This window comes from Oncorhynchus mykiss, chromosome 5 (genome assembly GCF_013265735.2).
Source record: "Oncorhynchus mykiss isolate Arlee chromosome 5, USDA_OmykA_1.1, whole genome shotgun sequence".
NCBI lineage: Eukaryota > Metazoa > Chordata > Actinopteri > Salmoniformes > Salmonidae > Oncorhynchus > Oncorhynchus mykiss.
In genome coordinates this window covers 91,611,928-91,632,433 of record NC_048569.1, presented here as the reverse complement: position 1 = coordinate 91,632,433, position 20,506 = coordinate 91,611,928, and the positions used below count along the sequence as shown (strand labels likewise).

The 20,506-nt window shown below is 42.5% G+C and overlaps 1 protein-coding gene across 1 annotated transcript in view; it reads right to left on the bottom strand.

Annotated features, from left to right (window-relative positions):
• Positions 1–15,518: 15,518 nt before the first annotated feature.
• Positions 15,519–20,506, bottom strand: part of LOC110524798 (receptor-type tyrosine-protein phosphatase C) — a 34,945-nt gene continuing 29,957 nt past the window's right edge. The window contains exons 12-13 of the mRNA XM_036978780.1: positions 16,214–16,293; positions 15,519–16,032 (exon numbers count right to left, since the gene is read on the bottom strand). Of these exons, the coding sequence (XP_036834675.1) occupies positions 16,031–16,032; positions 16,214–16,293 (82 nt within the window). The 3' untranslated portion in view covers positions 15,519–16,030. The remainder of the gene's footprint in view (positions 16,033–16,213; positions 16,294–20,506) is intronic.

Genomic DNA, 20,506 nt, shown 5'->3' with positions numbered 1-20,506 from the left:
CCCCCCCCGCCGCCTCTCTCTCTCTCTCTCTCTCTCTCTCTCTCTCTCTCTCTCTCTTTCATATCACCGGGGACTACCTGCCCTCCGGGACACCTACGGCACGTGATGTCACAGGAAGGCCAAAAAGATAATCAAGGACAACAACCACCCAAGCCACTGCCTGTTCCTCCCACTACCATCCAGAAGGCGAGGTCAGTACAGGTGCATCAGAGCTGAGACCGAGAGACTGAAAAACAGCTTCTATCTCAAGGCCATCAGACTGTTAATCAGCCATCACTAACACAGAGAGGCTGCTGCCAACATATAGACTCAAATCATTGGCCACTTTAATAAATGAATTACTAGTCACTTTAAATAATGCCACTTTAATACTGTTTACATATCTTACATTACTCATCTCATATGAAAATATTGTATTTTATACCATCTATTGTTTCTTGCCTGTACATATTCTAATTCCATCCCTTTATATTTCAAATCAAATCAAATCAATTTGTATTAGTCACATGCGCCAAATACAACAGGTACAACCTTACAGTGAAATGCTTACTTACGAGTCCCTAACCAACAATGCAGTTTTAAAAATTCTGGATAAGAATAAGAAAAAAAGTAACAAGTAATTAAAGAGCAGCAGTAAAATAACAATAGCGAGACTATATACAGGGTGGTACCGGTACTGAGTCAATGTGCGGGGGCACCGGATAGTTGAGGTAATATGTACATGTAGAGTTATTTAAAGTGGCTATGCATAGATGATAACAACAGAGAGTAGCAGCGGTGTAAAAGGGGGGGCAATGCAAATAGTCTGCGTAGCCATTTGATTAGATGTTCAGGAGTCTTATGGCTTGGGGGTAAAAGCTGTTTAGAAGCCTCTTGGACCTAGACTTGGCGCTCCGGTACCGCTTGCCGAGCGGTAGCAGAAGGAACAGTCTATGACTACGGTGGCTGGAGTCGTCGACAATTTTTAGGGCCGTCCTCTGACATCGCCTGGTATAGAGGTCCTGGATGGCAGGAAGCTTGGACCCAGTAATGTACTGGGCCGTACGCACTACCCTCTGTAGAGCCTTGCAGTCGGAGGCAGAGCAGTTGCCATACCAGACAGCTCTCGATGGTGCAGCTGTAGAAACTTTTGAGGATCTGAGGACCCATGCCAAATCTTTTCAGTCTCCTGAGGGGGAATAGATTTTAGACTTCACGACTGTCTTGGCGTGCTTGGACTATGGTGGTTTGTTGGTGATGTGGACAACAAGGAAGTTGAAGCTCTCAACCTGCTCCACTGCATTCGGCAAACTTAATGATGGTGTTTGAGTCGTGCCTGGCTGTGCAGTCATGAGTGAACAGGGAGTACAGGAGGGGACTGAGCACGCGCCCCTGAGGGGCCCCTGTGTTGAGGATCAACGTGGCGGGTGTGTTGTTACCTACTCTTACCACCTGGGAGCGGCCCGTCAGGATGTCCAGGATCCAGTTGCAGAGAGAGGTGTTTAATCCCAGTGTCCTTAGCTTATTGATGAGTTTTGAGGGCACTATAGTGTTGAACGCTGAGCTGTAGTCAATGAATAGCATTCTTACGTAGGTGTTCCTTTTGTCCAGGTGGGAAAAGGCAGTGTGGAGTGCAATAGAGATTGCATCATCTGTGGATCTGGTGGGGCAGTATGCAAATTGGAGTGGGTCTAGGGTTTCTGGGATAATGGTGTTGATGTGAGCCATTACCAGCCTTTCAAAGCACTTCATGGCTACAGACGTGAGTGCTACGGGTTGGTAGTCATTTAGGCAGGTTACCTCAGTGTTCTTGGGCACAGGCACTATGGTGGTCTGCTTAAACATGTTGGTATTACAGACTCGGACAGGGAGAGGTTGAACATTTCAGTGAAGACACTTGCCAGTTGGTCAGTGCATGCTCGCAGTACATGTCCTGGTAATCCGTCTGGCCCTGCGGCCTTGTGAATGTTGACCTAAAGTCTTACTCACATTGGCTGCGGAGAGCGTGATCACACAGTCTTCCAGAACAGCTGGTGCTCTCATGCATGTTTCAGTGTTATTTGCCTCGAAGCGAGCATAGATGTAGTTTAGCTCGTCTGATAGGCTCGTGTCACTGGGCAGCTCTTGGCTGTGCTTCCCTTTTTAGTCTGTAATTGTTTGCAAGACTTGCCACATCCGATGAGCGTCAGAGCCGGTGTAGTACGATTCGATCTTAGTCCTGTATTAACGCATTGCTTATTTGATGGTTCGCCGGAGGGCATAGCGGTATTTCTTATAAGCTTCCGGGTTAGAGTCCCGCTCCTTGAAAGCGTCAACTCTATCCTTTACCTCAGTGAGTATGTTGCCATGGCTTCTGGTTGGGGAATGTACGTACGGTCACTGTGAGGACATCATCATCGATGCACTTATTGATGAAGCCAATGACTGATGTGGTGTACTCCTCAATGCCATCGGGGGAATCCCGGAACATATTCCAGTCTGTGATAGCAAAACAGTCCTGTAGCTTAGCTTCTGTTTCATCTGACCACTTTTTTTATTGATCTAGTGCTTCCTGCTTTCATTTTTGCCTGTAAGCAGGAATCAGGAGGATAGAATTATGGTCAGATTTACCAAATGGAGGGCGAGGGAGAGCTTTGTATGCGTCTCTGTGTGGGGAGTAAAGGTGGTCCAGAGTTTTTTTTATCCCTCTGGTTGCACATTTAATATGCTGATAGAAATTTGGTAAAATGGATTTAAGTTTCCCTGCGTTAAAGTCCCCACCTACTAGGAGCGCCGCCTCTGGGTGAGTGTTTTCTTGTTTGCTTATGGCGGAATACAGCTCATTCAATGCTGTCTTAGTGCCAGCCTCTGACTGTGGTGGTATGTAAACGTCTACGATAAATACAGAAGAAAACTCTCTAGGTAGATAGTGTGGTCTACAGCTTATCTTGAGATACTCTACCTCAGGCGAGCAAAACCTTGAGACTTCCTTAGATGTCGTGCACCAGCTGTTATTTGCAAAAATAGATAGTCCGCCGCCCCTTGTCTTACCAGACGCCACTGTTCTATCCTGTTCTGTTTTGTGCCTCGGATACAGCGTATAACCAGCCAGCTGTATGTTGATATTGTCGTCATTCAGCCACAACTCCGTGAAGCATAAGATATTACAGTTTTGAATATCCAGTTGGTAGTTTAATCTTCCGCGTAGGTCATCTATTTTATTTTCCAAAGATTGCACGTTTGCTAGCAGAATGGAAGGAAGTGGGCATTTATTTGATTGCCTACGAATTCTCAGAAGACAGCCCGCCCTCCGGACCCTTTTTCTAAGCCTCCTCTTCACGCAAATCACGGGGATCGGGGCCTGTTCCCGAGAAAGTAGTATATCGTTTGTGTCGGGCTCGTCAGACTCGTTAAAGAAAAATAAGGATTATGCCAGTCCGTGGTGAGTAATCGCAGTCCTGATGTCCAGAAGTTATTTTCGGTCATAAGAGACGATAGCGGCAACATTATGTACAAAATAAGTTTAAAAAATAAGTTACACACAACGCAAAAAAAAACAATCGGTTGGGGACACGTAAAATGTCTTCCTTCTTCTCTGGAGCCATTTTGTGTTTATTAGGTAGTTGTTGTGGAATTGTTAGATTACTCGTTAGATTTTACTGCACTGTCAGAACTAGAAGCTCAAGCATTTCACTACACTTGCATTAATATCTGCTAACCATGTGTATGTGACTAATACAAATTGATTTGATTTGATATAGTGTATCTATGAGCTGAGGGAGGGGCTATTACTAGCAGAGTGATATGCTCCAGAGGAAAAAAAGCTTGACATAATGTGTCACCCACCACTCTCTACACACTTCCCTGATCTCTTAACATCTCTTCTCTATCTTGTTCAGTTTTCATTCGTCCTCACAGGAGATGTATCTCAATAGTCCAAAGTGGCTTCCTCTACAACTTCTCATCTCCAGTTCATCTGCACTCTTTTGAAATATCCGGATAGATGAGAGCTATATGGTGGGACGTAACATGGTGAATGTCTACCAGCAATTAAACTATCCATTTATTTTTTACATCAGTGCAGATGAAGGAAAGGAGACAAGGGGAAGAAGCCACTTTAGACTATCGAGACGCAGCCCGGGCCTCAGTTCCTCTGTTCTGAGACAGCTGTGGCCACAGGGAGGTGAGAATATAAAATGGAACGTTGGTGATGCGCCTCTACAGCACGCAAAGCTCTCGCTGCTGTTTGCATGGCGCACCATCACTTTGTATGTGGGTTACCCACGTAGGGCTTCAGACTTTAGTCAGAGACATACTGTAGGCTGCTAGCACCAGACATGTTCATCTCTTTACTGTTACAACTACGGTGTGTTACGTTGGAGGTTTAGAGACCAGTGTAAATCCTGTGTAAATGTCTAAAGATCATGTCACAAACAAGTGTTTTCTTAATGTTAATATCTAATGAATATTTTATTTATATATTATTTTCCTTTCAATTTTAGCCCTAGACAACCAGGTGAGGGGAGTTCTTTACTAATTATTCCTGCTATCTGCAGTATCAGTGAAATGTCAATAACCATTTAAAGGACTGTTAGTTTGTTGGTGGGCACTGTGCAGTGAGTCTGTGGGTGGTAGTTTTACAGGGCTGCCTGAGTCTGTGGGTGGTAGTTACACAGGGCTGCCTGAGTCTGTAGGAGTGTTGAAACCACAGAAGCTCTCTGAAGGCTATAACGTCATTCCTCAATCAGAAAGTTTCAATGACACCAACATTATTAGTAACTCACAGGGGTTTGTATTGTCCTCTGTACATATCTGCATGTTCTCTGATAGGCTTAGCTGGCATTACATTCAGACAAACAGTATATTTCAGAGAAAATAAGAAAAGTGTGGCGGAAGGAGGGACATCACACCCTCACTCTCACTTCCCTATTCTCTCTTCCTGGTCAGAACTCTGGGGGAAGAGCTTGTCAGCCTCTGATAGGCTACAGACGTTTCAGAAACATGTCAACTACTATAATCTTTCTAAAAAATATTTAACCTCTATGGGATCTGTGTCACCCCCATGGGACGGATGAGCTAATGTAGGCTAATGTAATTAGCATGAGGTTGTAAGTAACAAAAACATGTCCCAGGACATAGACATATCTGATATGGGCAGAAAGCTTAAATTATTGATAATCTAACTGCACTGTCCAATTTACAGCTATTAGAGTGAAAGAGTACCATGCTATTGTTTAAGGAGAGTGCACAATTATGAACTTGAAAATGTATTAATAAACCAATTAGACACATTTGGGCAGTCTTGATACAACATTTTGAACAGATATCAAATGTTTCATTGGATCAGTCTAAAACTTTCCACAGACACTGCTGCCATCTAGTGGCCAAAATCTAAATTGGACTTGGGCTGGAATAATACATTATGGCTTCTCTCTTGCATTTCAAATATGATAGTACAAAAAAAAACCTGCATGTTTTTTTCTTTGTATTATCTTTTACCAGATCTAATGTGTTATATTCTCCGACATTAATTTCACATTTCCACAAACTTCAAAGTGTTTCCTTTCAAATGGTATTAAGAATATGCATATCCTTGCTTCAGGTCCTGACCAATAGGCAGTTAGATTTGGGTATGTCATTGAAATAAAATGTAAAAAAGGGTCCGATCCTTGAGAGGTTTTTAACGTAAAATATTTTCACTCTTTCTTAATGTCATAGTGTTAAGCCGGCCGGAGTAATTTGGTGTTATTTGGACTTACGGTTCATGAGAAGTCCTTCAAAGGTTTTCCAAAATTTCCAAGACGGAGGAAAATCTATTCTGACGGATCTTATTGGTCCTTGTTGCAAATTTGTTCAGCGTGAAGAAAGACACCTACATACAAAGTTGCAGTGGTGGAAAAAGTATCACATTTTCATACTTGGGTAAAAGTAAAGATACCTTAAAAGAAAATGTAAAAGTGAAAGTCACCCAGTAAAAGACTACTTGAGTAAAAGTCTAAAAGTATGTGGTTTTAAATATACTTAAATATCAAAAGTAAAAGTATAAATCATTTAAAATGTGTTATATTAAGCAAACCAGACGACACGATTTACTTGTTTTTAAAATGTACGGATAACCAGGGGCACAGTTCAACACACATCATTTACAAATTAAGCATTTGTGTTTAGCGAGTCTGTCAGATCAGAGGCAGTAGGGTTGACCAGGGATGTTCTCTTGATAAGTGTGTGAATTAGACCATTTTCTTGTCCTGCTAAGCATTCAAAATGTAACGAGTACTTTTGGGTGTCAGGGAAATGTAAGGAGTAAAAAGTACATTATTTTCTTTAGGAATCTAGTGAAGTAAAAGTAAAAGTTGTCAAAGATATAAATAGTAAAGTAAAGGACAGATACCCCAAAAAACTACTTAAGTAGTACTTTAAAGTATTCTTTACTTAAGTACTTTACAATACTGCAAAGTTTTATGTCTCCAGTTCAAAACGTGGCTTCGGAAATGAGAGTTTAAGTAAGACTGATTATAACAGCGTCCCCCATTGGCCAATCGGTGGCATTCATTTGACCAAGTTACTCATGGCCTCTAATTTTTGTGTGCCAAATTAGGGGAAAAAAGTGACCAATCTATGTGTTACACTGCTAAAATTATGTTTTGAGTTCAAATATATTCTGCGAACCCTGTAGTCTGTCTGTCCCTGATGATAACGAGTCATCTATGGCTGAGGAGGTGATCCTGGCTTGGGGATCTGTCCTTTGACTACTAATGTGAAGCAGGGCCTACTGTCGAGTCCACAGACATAGTACGATACTAATCTGGTTCTATTTAAGGTGTAAACCCTTTATATACTGTATCTATGAGCTGAGGGAGGGGCTATAACTAGCAGAGTGATATGCTCCAGAGGAAAAAAAGCTTGAGAAAATGTGTCACCCACCACTCTCTACACACTTCCCTGATCTCTTAACATCTCTTCTCTATCTTGTTCAGTTTTCATTCGTCCTCACAGGAGATGTATCTCAATAGTCCAAAGTGGCTTCCTCTACAACTTCTCATCTCCAGTTCATCTGCACTCTTTTGAAATATCCGGATAGATGAGAGCTATATGGTGGGACATAACATGGTGAATGTCTACCAGTAATTAAACTATCCATTTATTTTTTACATCAGTGCAGATGAAGGAAATGAGACAAGGGGAAGAAGCCACTTTAGACTATCGAGACGCAGCCCGGGCCTCAGTTCCTCTGTTCTGAGACAGCTGTGGCCACAGGGAGGTGAGAATATAAAATGGAACGTTGGTGATGCGCCTCTACAGCACGCAAAGCTCTCGCTGCTGTTTGCATGGCGCACCATCACTTTGTATGTGGGTTACCCACGTAGGGCTTCAGACTTTAGTCAGAGACATACTGTAGGCTGCTAGCACCAGACATGTTCATCTCTTTACTGTTACAACTACGGTGTGTTACGTTGGAGATCTAGAGACCAGTGTAAATCCTGTGTAAATGTCTAAAGATCATGTCACAAACAAGTGTCTTTCTTAATGTTAATATCTAATGAATATTTTATTTATATATTATTTTCCTTTAAATTTTAGCCCTAGACAACCAGGTGAGGGGAGTTCTTTACTAATTATTCCTTCTATCTGCAGTATCAGTGAAATGTCAATAACCATTTAAAGGACTGTTAGTTTGTTGGTGGGCACTGTGCAGTGAGTCTGTGGGTGGTAGTTTTACAGGGCTGCCTGAGTCTGTGGGTGGTAGTTACACAGGGCTGCCTGAGTCTGTGGGTGGTAGTTACACAGGGCTGCCTGAGTCTGTGGGTGGTAGTTTCACAGGGCTGCCTGAGTCTGTGGGTGGTAGTTACACAGGGCTGCCTGAGTCTGTGGGTGGTAGTTACACAGGGTTGCCTGAGTCTGTGGGTGGTAGTTACACAGGGTTGCCTGAGTCTGTGGGTGGTAGTTTCACAGGGCTGCCTGAGTCTGTGGGTGGTAGTTTCACAGGGCTGCCTGAGTCTGTGGGTGCTAGTTACACAGGGCTGCCTGAGTCTGTGGGTGGTAGTTTCACAGGGCTGCCTGAGTCTGTGGGTGGTAGTTACACAGGGCTGCCAACACTGTAGGAGTGTTGAAACCAAATTACCTCTCTGAAGGCTATAGCGTCATTACTCAAACAGAAAGTTGCAATGACACCGACATTATTAATAACTCACAGGGGTTTGTATTTTCTTCTGTACATATCTGCATGATCTCTGACAGGCAAAGCTGGTAATACATTCAGACACACAGTACATTTCCGAGAAAATAAGAAACGTGTGGCGGAAGGAGGGACATCACACCCTCACCCTCACTCTCACTTCCCTATTCTCTCATCCTGCTCAGAACTCTGGGTAAGAGCTTGTTAGCCTCTGATAGGCTACAGACTGACGTACAGCATGTTTCAGAAACATTTTAACTACTGTGCTCTTTAAATTAATAACGTGGAATATTTTCACTGTTTATTAATGTTGTGAGAAGCCAGAAGCTTCTAGCCACTGGGATTTTTTGCCCGTTCTTCGAGGCAAAACTGCTCCAGCTCCTTCAAGTTGGGTGGGTTCCTCTGGTGTACAGCAATCTTTAAGTCATACCACAGATTCTCAATTGGATTGAGGTCTGGGCTTTGACTAGGCCATTCCAAGACATTTAAATGTTTCCCTTTAAACACTCGAGTGTTGCTTTAGCAGTATACTTAGGGTCATTGTCCTGCTGGAAGGTAAACCTCCATCCCAGTCTCAATTCTCTGGAAGACTGAAACACGTTTCCATCAATAATTTCCTTGTATTTAGCGCCATCAATCATTCCTTCAATTCTGATCAGTTTCTCAGTCCCTGCCGATGAAAATGATGTTCTCAGGGTGATGAGAGGTGTTGGGTTAGCGCCAGACATAGAGTTTTCCTTGATGGTCAAAAAGCTCAATTTTAGTCTCATCTGACAAGAGTACCTTCCATATGTTTGGGGAGTTTCCCACAAGCCTTTCAGCGAACACTCATTTTTTTCTTTAAGCAATGGCATTATTTTGTCCACTCTTCCATAAAACCCAGCTCTGTGGAGTGTACAGCTTAAAGTGGTCCTATGGACAGATACTCCAATCTCCGCTGTAGAGCTTTGCAGCTCCTTCAGGGTTATCTTTGGTCTCTTTGTTGCCTCTCTGATTAATGCCCTCCTTGCCTGGTTTGTGAGTATTGGTGGGCGGCCCTCTCTTGGCAGGTTTGTTGTGGTGCCATATTCTTTCAATTTTTTAATAATGGATTTAATGGTGCTCTGTGGGATGTTCAAAGTTCTGAAGGTAATTGGTTGCACCAGATCTTATTTAGGGGCTTCATAGCAAAGGGGGTGAATACATATGTACGCACCACTTTTCAATTTTTTTGAATTTTTTTGAAACAAATTTGGACTATTTTGTGTATGTCCATTACATGTAATCAATTTAAATCAATTTAAATTGCAGGCTGTAATGCAACAAAATAGGAAAGACGCCAAGGGGGATGAATACTTTTGCAAGGCACCGTACGCGTCCTTACTCCACATTGACCCGTACGGGTCCTTACTCCACATTGACCCGTACGCGTCCTTACTCCACATTGACCCGTACGGGTCCTTACTCCACATTGACCCGTACGGGTCCTTACTCCACATTGACCCGTACGGGTCCTTACTCCACATTGACCCGTACGGGTCCTTACTCCACATTGACCCGTACGCGTCCTTACTCCACATTGACCGGATCGTTTCAAACAAAAGACAACAAATAAACTGACAAAACTCGTAAATGGAAATAAACTAAAACTTGTTTCTGACAAGTGTAGCATAGGTTGTGATTTCTGCAAAACACATGTCCACTCTGACAACGAGGACTGTAAATTACTACTAGTAATAATATATTGAATGTATTAACCGAAATTAAATCCAACCAAACAAACACTGCAGATTAGAAATGATGGGAATTAACAGTAAATCTAAGTTTTCTACTGGTGATACATGTCAGGAGTTCCCAAGCTCTTTCACGCAGGGTCCCCTTGCAGCATTGGGGAACATCCTGCGCCTCCCATGCATGCATCACTTCTCTTTCTATGGGCACAAGCACTGTTCATGACACTAATTGTTCACACCCTTCTTGTTTGTGGAGGGAATTTTGCAGGTTTAAAGCTTAGTTCCTGCAATTCTACACATTTTGTCATGTGGTGCTAAGAAAATGTTGTAGTTTTAAAGCTAATTGTCTTGCAATTCTGTACATTTTGCCATGTCTAATGTGCATTCATGTGATATTTGAGTGACAAAAAAAACCTGAACCAAAAACATCAGCTGACATCTGGACATTTCTGACAAGTTATAAATAACGCTACGGTCGGTAATAACTAACATGACAAGTAGAAATTGATGATGCAATACCCAATTTCGAAATTGCACATAGTGCATTCTACTATTACAACTTCCGAAAGTAAGTTTAAAGCCGGATTGAGTTGCTTAATTTTTTTGGGGGGGTGTGGAGGGGAAACCCCTAAAGCCCCCCACAGTTTGAGAATCACTGATATATGTAATGGGGAATTGATAGACACAGCAAACAATGCACGCAATGAAGTTATGAAACAATGAATAGCCACAAAATGGCGAGAGAGAGAGAGTGCATTCGGGAGAGAGATGTGCCTTGTTCATCTGAGGCACAATCCACATAATCTTGGACCGTGGCATCCACGTGGCCCCCAAGGGACTAGTCCACTGAGACAGGCGCAAATCAGACAGGTGTCTCGTGTGTCATGAAAAAAGTATCTATTCGCAACTGATAGACCAAAAAATGTAACGTTTTCAATACAGACCCCTTTTGTCATACAGTATTCCATATGAGGACCCCAGACCTTATGAAAGTTGCACAGCGTACCCTCAGTCTAGTGATGCATAACTTGACATTTCTGCCATCCATTGTGACATTGTGGGAGGATAACCAACATTCCAATGAATAGCGATGCGTTTCTTAGCCGCTATAACTTTTAGGCTACACAGTTTCTTCTGATAAGTCTCCAGAATCAACATTTCCAAGCAACAGAAACAGGGAGAAGGGAGAATCTGTAGACATGCTGAGATAAAATAACGTACTCTTTGCCAGAATTCAGCCAGCCTTCACAAGACCATATCATATACAAATATGTCCCCTTATTGTGTTTTACACCTCCAGCAGAGGAATTACATTTCTGAGTGATGATATTCGGTTTCACTGGTATATAGTAAATACTATGGATGGTGTTAAACTGCAGTCATTTACAGTTGAAGTCATAAGTTTACATACACTCAGGTTGGAGTCATTAAAACTCGTTTTTCAACCACTGCACAAATGTCTTGTTAACAAACTATAGTTTTGGCAAGTCGGTTAAGACATCTACTAAGGACGTTCTGTACAAACAATAGTACCCAAGTATAAACATCATGGGACCACGCAGCCGTCATACCGCTCAGGAAGGAGACGCGTTCTGTCTCCTGGAGATGAACGTACTTTGGTGCGAAAAGTGCAAATCAATCCCAGAACAACAGCAAAGGACCTTGTGAAGATGCTGGAGGAAACATGTACAAAAGTATCTATATCCACAGTAAAACGAGTCCTATATCGACATAACCCGTGCTTTACTGCAGGAAGGACTGGTGCACTTCACAAAATAGATAGCTTCATGAAAAGGAAAATTACGTGGATATATTGAAGCAACAGCTCAAGACATCAGTCAGGAAGTTAAAGCTTGGTTGCAAATGGGTCTTCCAAATGGACAATGACCCCAAGCATACTTCCAAAGTTGTGGCAAAATGGCATAATGACAACAAAGTCAAGGTATTGGAGTGGCCATCACAAAGCCCTGACCTCAATCCTACAGAAAATTTGTGGGCAGAACTGAAAAGAGTGTGCAAGCAAGGAGGCCTACAAACTTGACTCAGTTACACCAGCTCTGTCAGGAGGAATGGGCCAGAATTCACCCAACTTATTGTATGAAGCTTGCGGAAGGCTACCCGAAACATTTGACCCAAGTTAAACAATTTAAAGGCAATGCTACCAAATACTAATTGAGTGTATGTAAACTTCTGAGCCACTGGGGACGTGATGAACGAAATAAAAGCTGAAATAAATCCTTCTCTCTACTATTATTCTGACATTTCACATTCTTAAAATTAAGTGGTGATCCTACCTGACCTAAGACAGGGAATTCTTACTCAGATTAAATGTCAGGAATTGTGAAAAACTGAGTTTAAATGTATTTGGCTAAGGTGTCTGTAAACTTCTGACTTCAACTGTATCCATTCATCATCATCAATAGTGTCTCCCAGGGCCTCCTGGGTGGTGCAGTGGTCCCCTAGAAAAGGCCTTCCGGGTGGCACAGTGGTTAAGGGCGCTGTACTGCAGCGCCAGCTGTGCCACCAGAGACTCTCACCCAGGCTCTGTCGCAGCCGGCCGCGACAGGGAGGTCCGCGGGGCGACGCACAATTGGCCTAGCGTCGTCTGGGTTAGGGAGGGTGTGTCCGATAGTGAAATCCCTGTGTACATGTCTCATCGAGCACTAGCGACTCCTGTGGCGGGCCGAGAGCAGTGCACGCTAACCAGGTCGCCAGGTGCACAATGTTTCCTCCGACACATTGGTGTGGCTGGCTTCCGGGTTGGATGCGCACTGTTTTAAGAAGCAGTGCGGTTTGGTTGGGTTGTGTTTCGGAGGACTTATGGCTTTCGACCTTCGTCTCTCCCGAGCCCGTACGGGAGTTGTAGCGATGAGACAAGATAGTAACTACTAACAATTGGATACCACGAAATTGGGGAGAAAAGGGGGTAAAATAAAAATAATAAAAATAAATAGTGTCTCCCAGGTCTTCTTCACATTTTAGTTTGACATGTTTTGTGTCATCTAGAAAAGCCTATCAACCATTGATACAGTTTGGCAATCAACTTTAGAGGTTTGTCAAACTGCCTTAAAATAGATTCACAGAGAGAATAAAGTGTTGTAACTGCCATAGCCATAGCACAATGAGACTGGTCTTCCCTGGTTGCCTGGACCTGCTGAGAACTCTGTCACCATCGGATTCTCCTCAGGTGACGCATTAAAAATAATTACCTTTGTGTACATTTCTACATTATATTATCCAAGAATAGAATCAATGGTTCAATAATTTAATGTATATTTTTTCTTCTGTGAAGTCAAACAACAGTTACCTCGTCAGCCACATCAATCAAATAAAGAGTAGCCAGTTCCTGCTTTGCTTGCTTTTACAACTCAGAGAAAAAGTGCAACACACACAGACACCAGCTACAGACAGCAGTACCATGCTGGTCCTATAATAACAGCTTTGCGTTCCCAACGGGCACAGTTCGTCATAATGATGTCTTTTCCAGACGACGGCCAGATTTTGGTTGATTTTGAAAATGATGTGGACACTTGCTTGTCGAACAGCTTATTCCAAAATCACGGGCATTAACATGGCGTTGGTCCCCCCTTTGCTTCTATAACAGCTTCCACTTTTCTGGGAAGGCTTTCCACTAGATGTTGGAACATTGCTGCTATAACAGCTTCCACTCTTCTGGGAAGGCTTTCCACTAGATGTTGGAACATTGCTGCTATAACAGCTTCCACTCTTCTGAGAAGGCTTTCCACTAGATGTTGGAACATTGCTGCGGGGACTTTTACATCCTAGCAGACGCTCTTAGTGCATACATTTTCATACTGGTCTCCCATGGGACTCAAACCCACAACCCAGGTGTTGCAAGCGCCATGCTCTACCAACTGAGCCACACAAGACTAATTGCTTCCATTCAGCCCAAGAACATTAGTGAGGTTGGACACTGATGTTAGGCGATTAGGCCTGTTAACATTTTCCTTCACTGGAACTAAAGGGCCTAGAATGTTTCCACTGCTCCAGTTTGGAACTCGGTATTGAGTGTTGCACCCGAAGACAGACGATTTTTATACACTACGCGTTTCAGCACTCAGCGGTCACATTCTGTGAGCGTGTGTGGCCTACCACATCGTGGCTGAGCCGTCGTTGCTCCTAGACGTTTCCACTTCCCAACAGCAATTACAGTTGACCAGGGCAGCTCTAGCAGGGCAGAAATTTGACAAACTGACTTGTTGGAAAGGTGGCATTCTATGACGGTGCCACGTTGAAAGTTACTGAGCTCTTCAGTAAGGCCATTCTACTGCCATTGTTATCCTATGGAGATTGCATGGCTGTGTGCTCAATTTAATACACCTGTCAGAAACATGACACCTTCTAGGAAATGTCTAAAAAACATTCATATGCAACCAGAATCCGACCTGATTAAGACGGCTTATTTCTGACGTCCTTATAACTCAAATCCAACCAAAATATGACCCGTTTAGGACCTCCCGGTATTTCTCATGTCATGCATCTCACAGCAGCAATGTTACCCGTTTAAGACATACTTAATATTTCACATCTATACTCAGAGGCTAAAATAAATGTTGAGGATGCATGCCAGCAAAGCCACAACACAACACAACACTAAACAATACATTCATTGCACTATAATGGTGACAAACTGTGCCCACAATCTGTTAGGGCCTACATAAAGCTGTCCCAACAGCAGACCCAACACCTTACCTGGCTATCAGCGGAGCCTTGTCTGGCAGCGAAACAGTTCATTTAGCCTCATTTTCAACCTTTTAAAAAAACAATGCTGATATGGCTGACTTGTTTAAATAAATGTGGTTTCTACTGACAATTGAGATGTATAAACTATGTCCTTTGTGGGCAAATTATTTCATCAAACTTTGTCATCAAAGTCTGTCATTCTCTGGATTTATAGTGCTTTCAAGACAACTGGGAACTCGGAAAAAAACAAGGTTGAATCATGATGACGTCAGTGATTTTCAGGTCATAGCTCTAGAAAGAGGCCCAAGTTCCCGACTTACAATTCTGAGATGTATGACCGTTCAAAACATATTTTCCCAGTCTGAGCTTGTTTTTCCACGAGATTCCCAGTTGTCTTGAACTCATTGAAGATAGATTTGCCAGTTCCGAGTTAACAGTTGTTTTGAACGTGGCAGAAATCATGCTGAATTCACAGCATGGCCAATGTTGAATGTTTATAATTTTAAGCTTGGAAAAGAGACCCTTAAACCTAGAATTGGGACCATGAACCCACTCGGGCTAGTGATTGCTTTGCAATGTTTGCAGTTAGCCACGGATTCTTTCCAAACCAGTCATTGTTGAATTAGCGATTTCCAACTTGTTGTGTAATGTTTATGTCCAAAGGCCGATGAGCACTGATACGTTTGATCTATAATTTATCTTCATATGACAAGGATTGAAAAGGATTTGCCAGCAGATTGTTGACTTAATTCATGATGATGACTGCTAGCCAAGATTTTGAAAGTATGATGTTGACATGATCAGTCCAATCAAAGGTACTGTACATATAACATGATTTGACATCATTGTATCTGTAGCCAATGACCCTGAACCTTCTTGGACGGGCACTTCTAATGTAACTCTATGGCAGCATCCAAGGGGCATTTTGGAGCATATCAAGAAATCCAAAAAGAGACCATGTTTGTCTGCGGCTTTATTAATTCAATTATTTTTTTACATTGTTTGCGAACTGAAATGTGACACATATTAATGGCAAAATAACATGCAAAACAGGCCCCCCCCCCCCCCCCCCCAAAAAAAAAAACGAATATGTATGTTATGTGTTTTAGCTAGAAATGTGTGACTCAAAACAGGTGGGACTCTGCTCCACCTGCCCTGAATGACGGGTCGCCACTGGCAAAAAGTATGTCATATCAAGATTTCACCTGGGAAATCCCTCTTTCCCTAAATATAGTGAGTTGTGTATATCAACAAAGTTGCATCTGATGTCTGAAATACAGTAGACCATCTAGGAAACCATCAAACTAAAATGTGGCCTAATATCATTGGCAATACAGGATTCCTGCTTTGTCTGTTATATCTTCAGCGGCTGCAGATGTAGAGTTGAGCCGTCCTGGTCTCCGACGCCTCTTTCTCAGGTTCCTGAGGCGTTCCTCAAGGAAACCAGTAGAAGTGGCATCATCTAAGGGTGTACCAAGCATCCTTGAACATAAAAGTCTGTGTTATTATTATTGTTTAAAGACCCCTTTGTGTTCAATATGGCTAGGATTTGCTCAAACCAATCCAAAGGTATTACACCTTCAAGGGCACCATTTTGGTGGAAATACCAGAGCTCATGCATGAAAGATAATACAGTGAGTTTCAAAATGGAAACCTAACTTACAGTTTTTACCCCTCTGAATCCTCGAGGCAAGGGAACTGTTCCAATAATGAACATGACAGTTGTCTGTCTCAGATGTTGTGCTGAAAGAAAAGAGGGTTACACAGAAAAGACAACTTAAATCAAAGATGCAATATTTACACAACAATCACAGTCACAATTCCCGTCATTATTAGAATAATACTTTGGAGATAAATACACAATGCAGAGACCGAGGACGAGAGGTCAGTACAGTACCAACGATCAAGGGAAATAGTGTATTTTCTGTAATGGGGGATTAATGCAGAGACCGAGGACGAGAGGTCAGTACAGTACCAACGATCAAGGGAAATAGTGTATTTTCTGTAATGGGGGATTAATGCAGAGACCGAGGACGAGAGGTCAGTACAGTACCAACGATCAAGGGAAATAGTGTATTTTCTGTAATGGGGGATTAATGCAGAGACATGGCAGGAATTTGTCTATATATTGACTCTGAAATAGGATACTTGTTGTTTGGACGTTGGCCCAGTTTTATTGCAAGTTATTCTAATTGGTCAACCACAGGGCTGGGTTGTAAACTACATCCTGTTCCTTTGTTCACTGGAGAGAATCACAGGAGAGAATCACTGGAGAGAATCACAGGAGAGAATCACAGGAGAGAATCACAGGAGAGAATCACAGGAGAGAATCACTGGAGAGAATCACTGGAGAGAATCACAGGAGAGAATCACTGGAGAGAATCACTGGAGAGAATCACTGGAGAGAATCACTGGAGAGAATCACTGGAGAGAATCACTGGAGAGAATCACTGGAGAGAATCACTGGAGAGAATCACTGGAGAGAATCACAGGAGAGAATCACAGGAGAGAATCACAGGAGAGAATCACAGGAGAGAATCACTGGAGAGAATCACTGGAGAGAATCACTGGAGAGAATCACTGGAGAGAATCACAGGAGAGAATCACAGGAGAGAATCACTGGAGAGAATCACAGGAGAGAATCACAGGAGAGAATCACTGGAGAGCACCACTGAGGACAGGGGAGAATGGTCATCTACTTCCAATCATGATTTGTCCTATTTGAATAAACCTATTTTCCTCCCCCTGATTTGCTTTGAGGTCTGTATTATTAAAGAATAACACGAACTGCTAACATTTGGTGCCGTGATCCGGATGAATTGATCTCAACAAAAACAAGAAAAACGTATCAACTTTGTGTTGATCCAGAAAAAAGAGAGAATACTGAGCGCAACCCACTTTGGGGAGTCAACTCTTAATCTCCTGATTAATGGCATAAGTGCAGGGTGAGTCTATTTTAAAATAACCAAATCAGGTTAAAATTAGTGTGTGCAATGAGTGATATGTATCCGTTATGTACAAGGGGTCGAGTTCCATTACAGACTTCCTTTGTTCTCTATGAAAAGGTTTGAGGCCTTTGTCTTTGTTCTCTATTATAGGGGTTCAAGTCCTCTATTAAAAGGTTAGAGTCTTTTCTTAACTGGTGAAACCTTCTTGTCGCGTAGAAGTGAGTTGCTCGTTGAGAAGCAATTTTTACAGGTGTGGTTAATGTAGGCCTTCAAGAAGCTTTTTGAAGTGAACACACATTTTTATGGGTAGCCAAGCCCTACAGAAACATGTTGGGTTCTAGAAGAGGTTTGAGTCCTTAAAAGGGCTTACATTTTGGGGTTAACTAAATATATAAACATAGAGATATATATATTATACAGCTTTTGAAGTTAATATAATGTCATTGTAAAGTGAGAAAACCACTTACTGTCTTGTGATATGAAGAACCATTTCAAAGTAGAGAAGTGTAGGCAAGAGATAATAAAGAAATATTCCTTCATTGTTGACAAAGATGGAATATTAAATCTGTCTGATACACAAAAAGCTTGGGGGAAAATTCAGAGGATGTCTAAATGTCTGACAAAAACAAGATGGTCTTTAACTGTTTTAGCCAAAGTAAGAAAATGGGATGAGAAATGATTTCTGGACAATCATGACAGGACATTGAAGAGAGATACAGATAGTTTGAAAGCTCTTGGTGAACAGATCAAAACCTTGACAGAAGAAATTCAACAATTACAGACAAGGGGGGCGAAAACAAACTTGACCCCCATCTGCGGATCATTTGTTCCCTCAATCTATCCTCAGGCTGAGTTGTGGAAGGCAGATCAGGTTTCAAGCATCTGGTCAGCACTTTGAATCAACAGATACTGACAGCGGTGACTAGCGGATGGTAATAGAGGGGAGGTACGTGAGGCAACGTTGGCTCCCTCTGCTGGGGATACAGGAGCTGGGCACCCCGACTCGGACAGTTCCAAGTGGAGGTAATTAGAGGAAATGGCCAACCAGCCGTGGAGGCCAAATAAAAGGAGCACGATGGCACACCGTGAGGGAGAAGGGGGGGGAGAGACCGACACCAAGCAAAAGAGAGAAGACGGACCGAGCTAAACCTAAGTGATTTCTTTGATATATTTATTTACTGTCTGAGTAAAGTTGTTTTTGCGGACTAAAGCCTCCCTGTCTCTGTGTCAATCTCTGCACGCTCAACCCAACACCCCACGGTTTACCACAATGTTTTCCTTAAGGGTCTGACCAATGCAACCACCAATTGGGGAGGGAACCAAATGTGTTCAAAAACCGAAAGAATCGTTTGTTGAATTTGAAGAAAGGTTTAGAGCAGAGGTGGTTCGACACAGTGGCTTACCTGACTTTGTTTTAAATCTATATCTTATTGTAACAGCAAGTACAATATGCCCTTTGTGTTTTATAGAAATGGAAGGTGTTTAATGTGAATGATGTTTACTGCTTTTATTTCCTGTTTTTATTGTTTTCTAAGAAGACATTTGAAGTATATTTCTTAGTAAAAATGGTCTGGAGGAGTGTAAGAACATTTTGGAGATAAATACACAACACAGAGACCGAGGACGAGAGGTCAGTACAGAACCAACGATCAAGGGAAATAGTGTATTTTCTGTAATAGGGGATTAATGCAGAGACCAAGGACGAGAGGTCAGTGCAGTACCAACGATCAAGGGAAATAGTGTATTTTCTGTAATAGGGGATTAATGCAGAGACCGAGGACGAGAGGTCAGTACAGAACCAACGATCAAGGGAAATAGTGTATTTTCTGTAATGGGGGATTAATGCAGAGACCGAGGACGAGAGGTCAGTACAGTACCAACGATCAAGGGAAATAGTGTATTTTCTGTAATAGGGGATTAATGCAGAGACCGAGGACGAGAGGTCAGTACAGTACCAACGATCAAGGGAAATAGTGTATTTTCTGTAATGGGGGATTAATGCAGAGACCAAGGACGAGAGGTCAGTACAGTACCAACGATCAAGGGAAATAGTGTATTTTCTGTAATAGGGGATTAATGCAGAGACCGAGGACGAGAGGTCAGTACAGTACCAACGATCAAGGGAAATAGTGTATTTTCTGTAATAGGGGATTAATGCAGAGACCGAGGACGAGAGGTCAGTACAGAACCGACGATCAAGGGAAATAGTGTATTTTCTGTAATAGGGGATTAATGCAGAGACCAAGGACGAGAGGTCAGTACAGTACCAACGATCAATGGAAATAGTGTATTTTCTGTAATGGGGGATTAATGCAGAGACCGAGGACGAGAGGTCAGTACAGTACCAACGATCAAGGGAAATAGTGTATTTTCTGTAATGGGGGATTAATGCAGAGACCGAGGACGAGAGGTCAGTACAGAACCAACGATCAAGGGAAATAGTGTATTTTCTGTAATAGGGGATTAATGCAGAGACTGAGGACGAGAGGTCAGTACAGTACCAACGATCAAGGGAAATAGTGTATTTTCTGTAATAGGGGATTAATGCAGAGACCGAGGACGAGAGGTCAGTACAGAACCAACGATCAAGGGAAATAGTGTATTTTCTGTAATAGGGGATTAATGCAGAGACCGAGGACGAGAGGTCAGTACAGAACCAACGATCAAGGGAAATAGTGTATTTTCTGTAATAGGGGATTAATGCAGAGACCGAGGACGAGAGGTCAGTACAGAACCAACGATCAAGGGAAATAGTGTATTTTCTGTAATAGGGGATTAATGCAGAGACCGAGGACGAGAGGTCAGTACAGAACCAACGATCAAGGGAAATAGTGTATTTTCTGTAATAGGGGATTAATGCAGAGACCGAGGACGAGAGGTCAGTACAGAACCGACGATCAAGGGAAATAGTGTATTTTCTGTAATAGGGGATTAATGCAGAGACCAAGGACGAGAGGTCAGTACAGTACCAACGATCAATGGAAATAGTGTATTTTCTGTAATGGGGG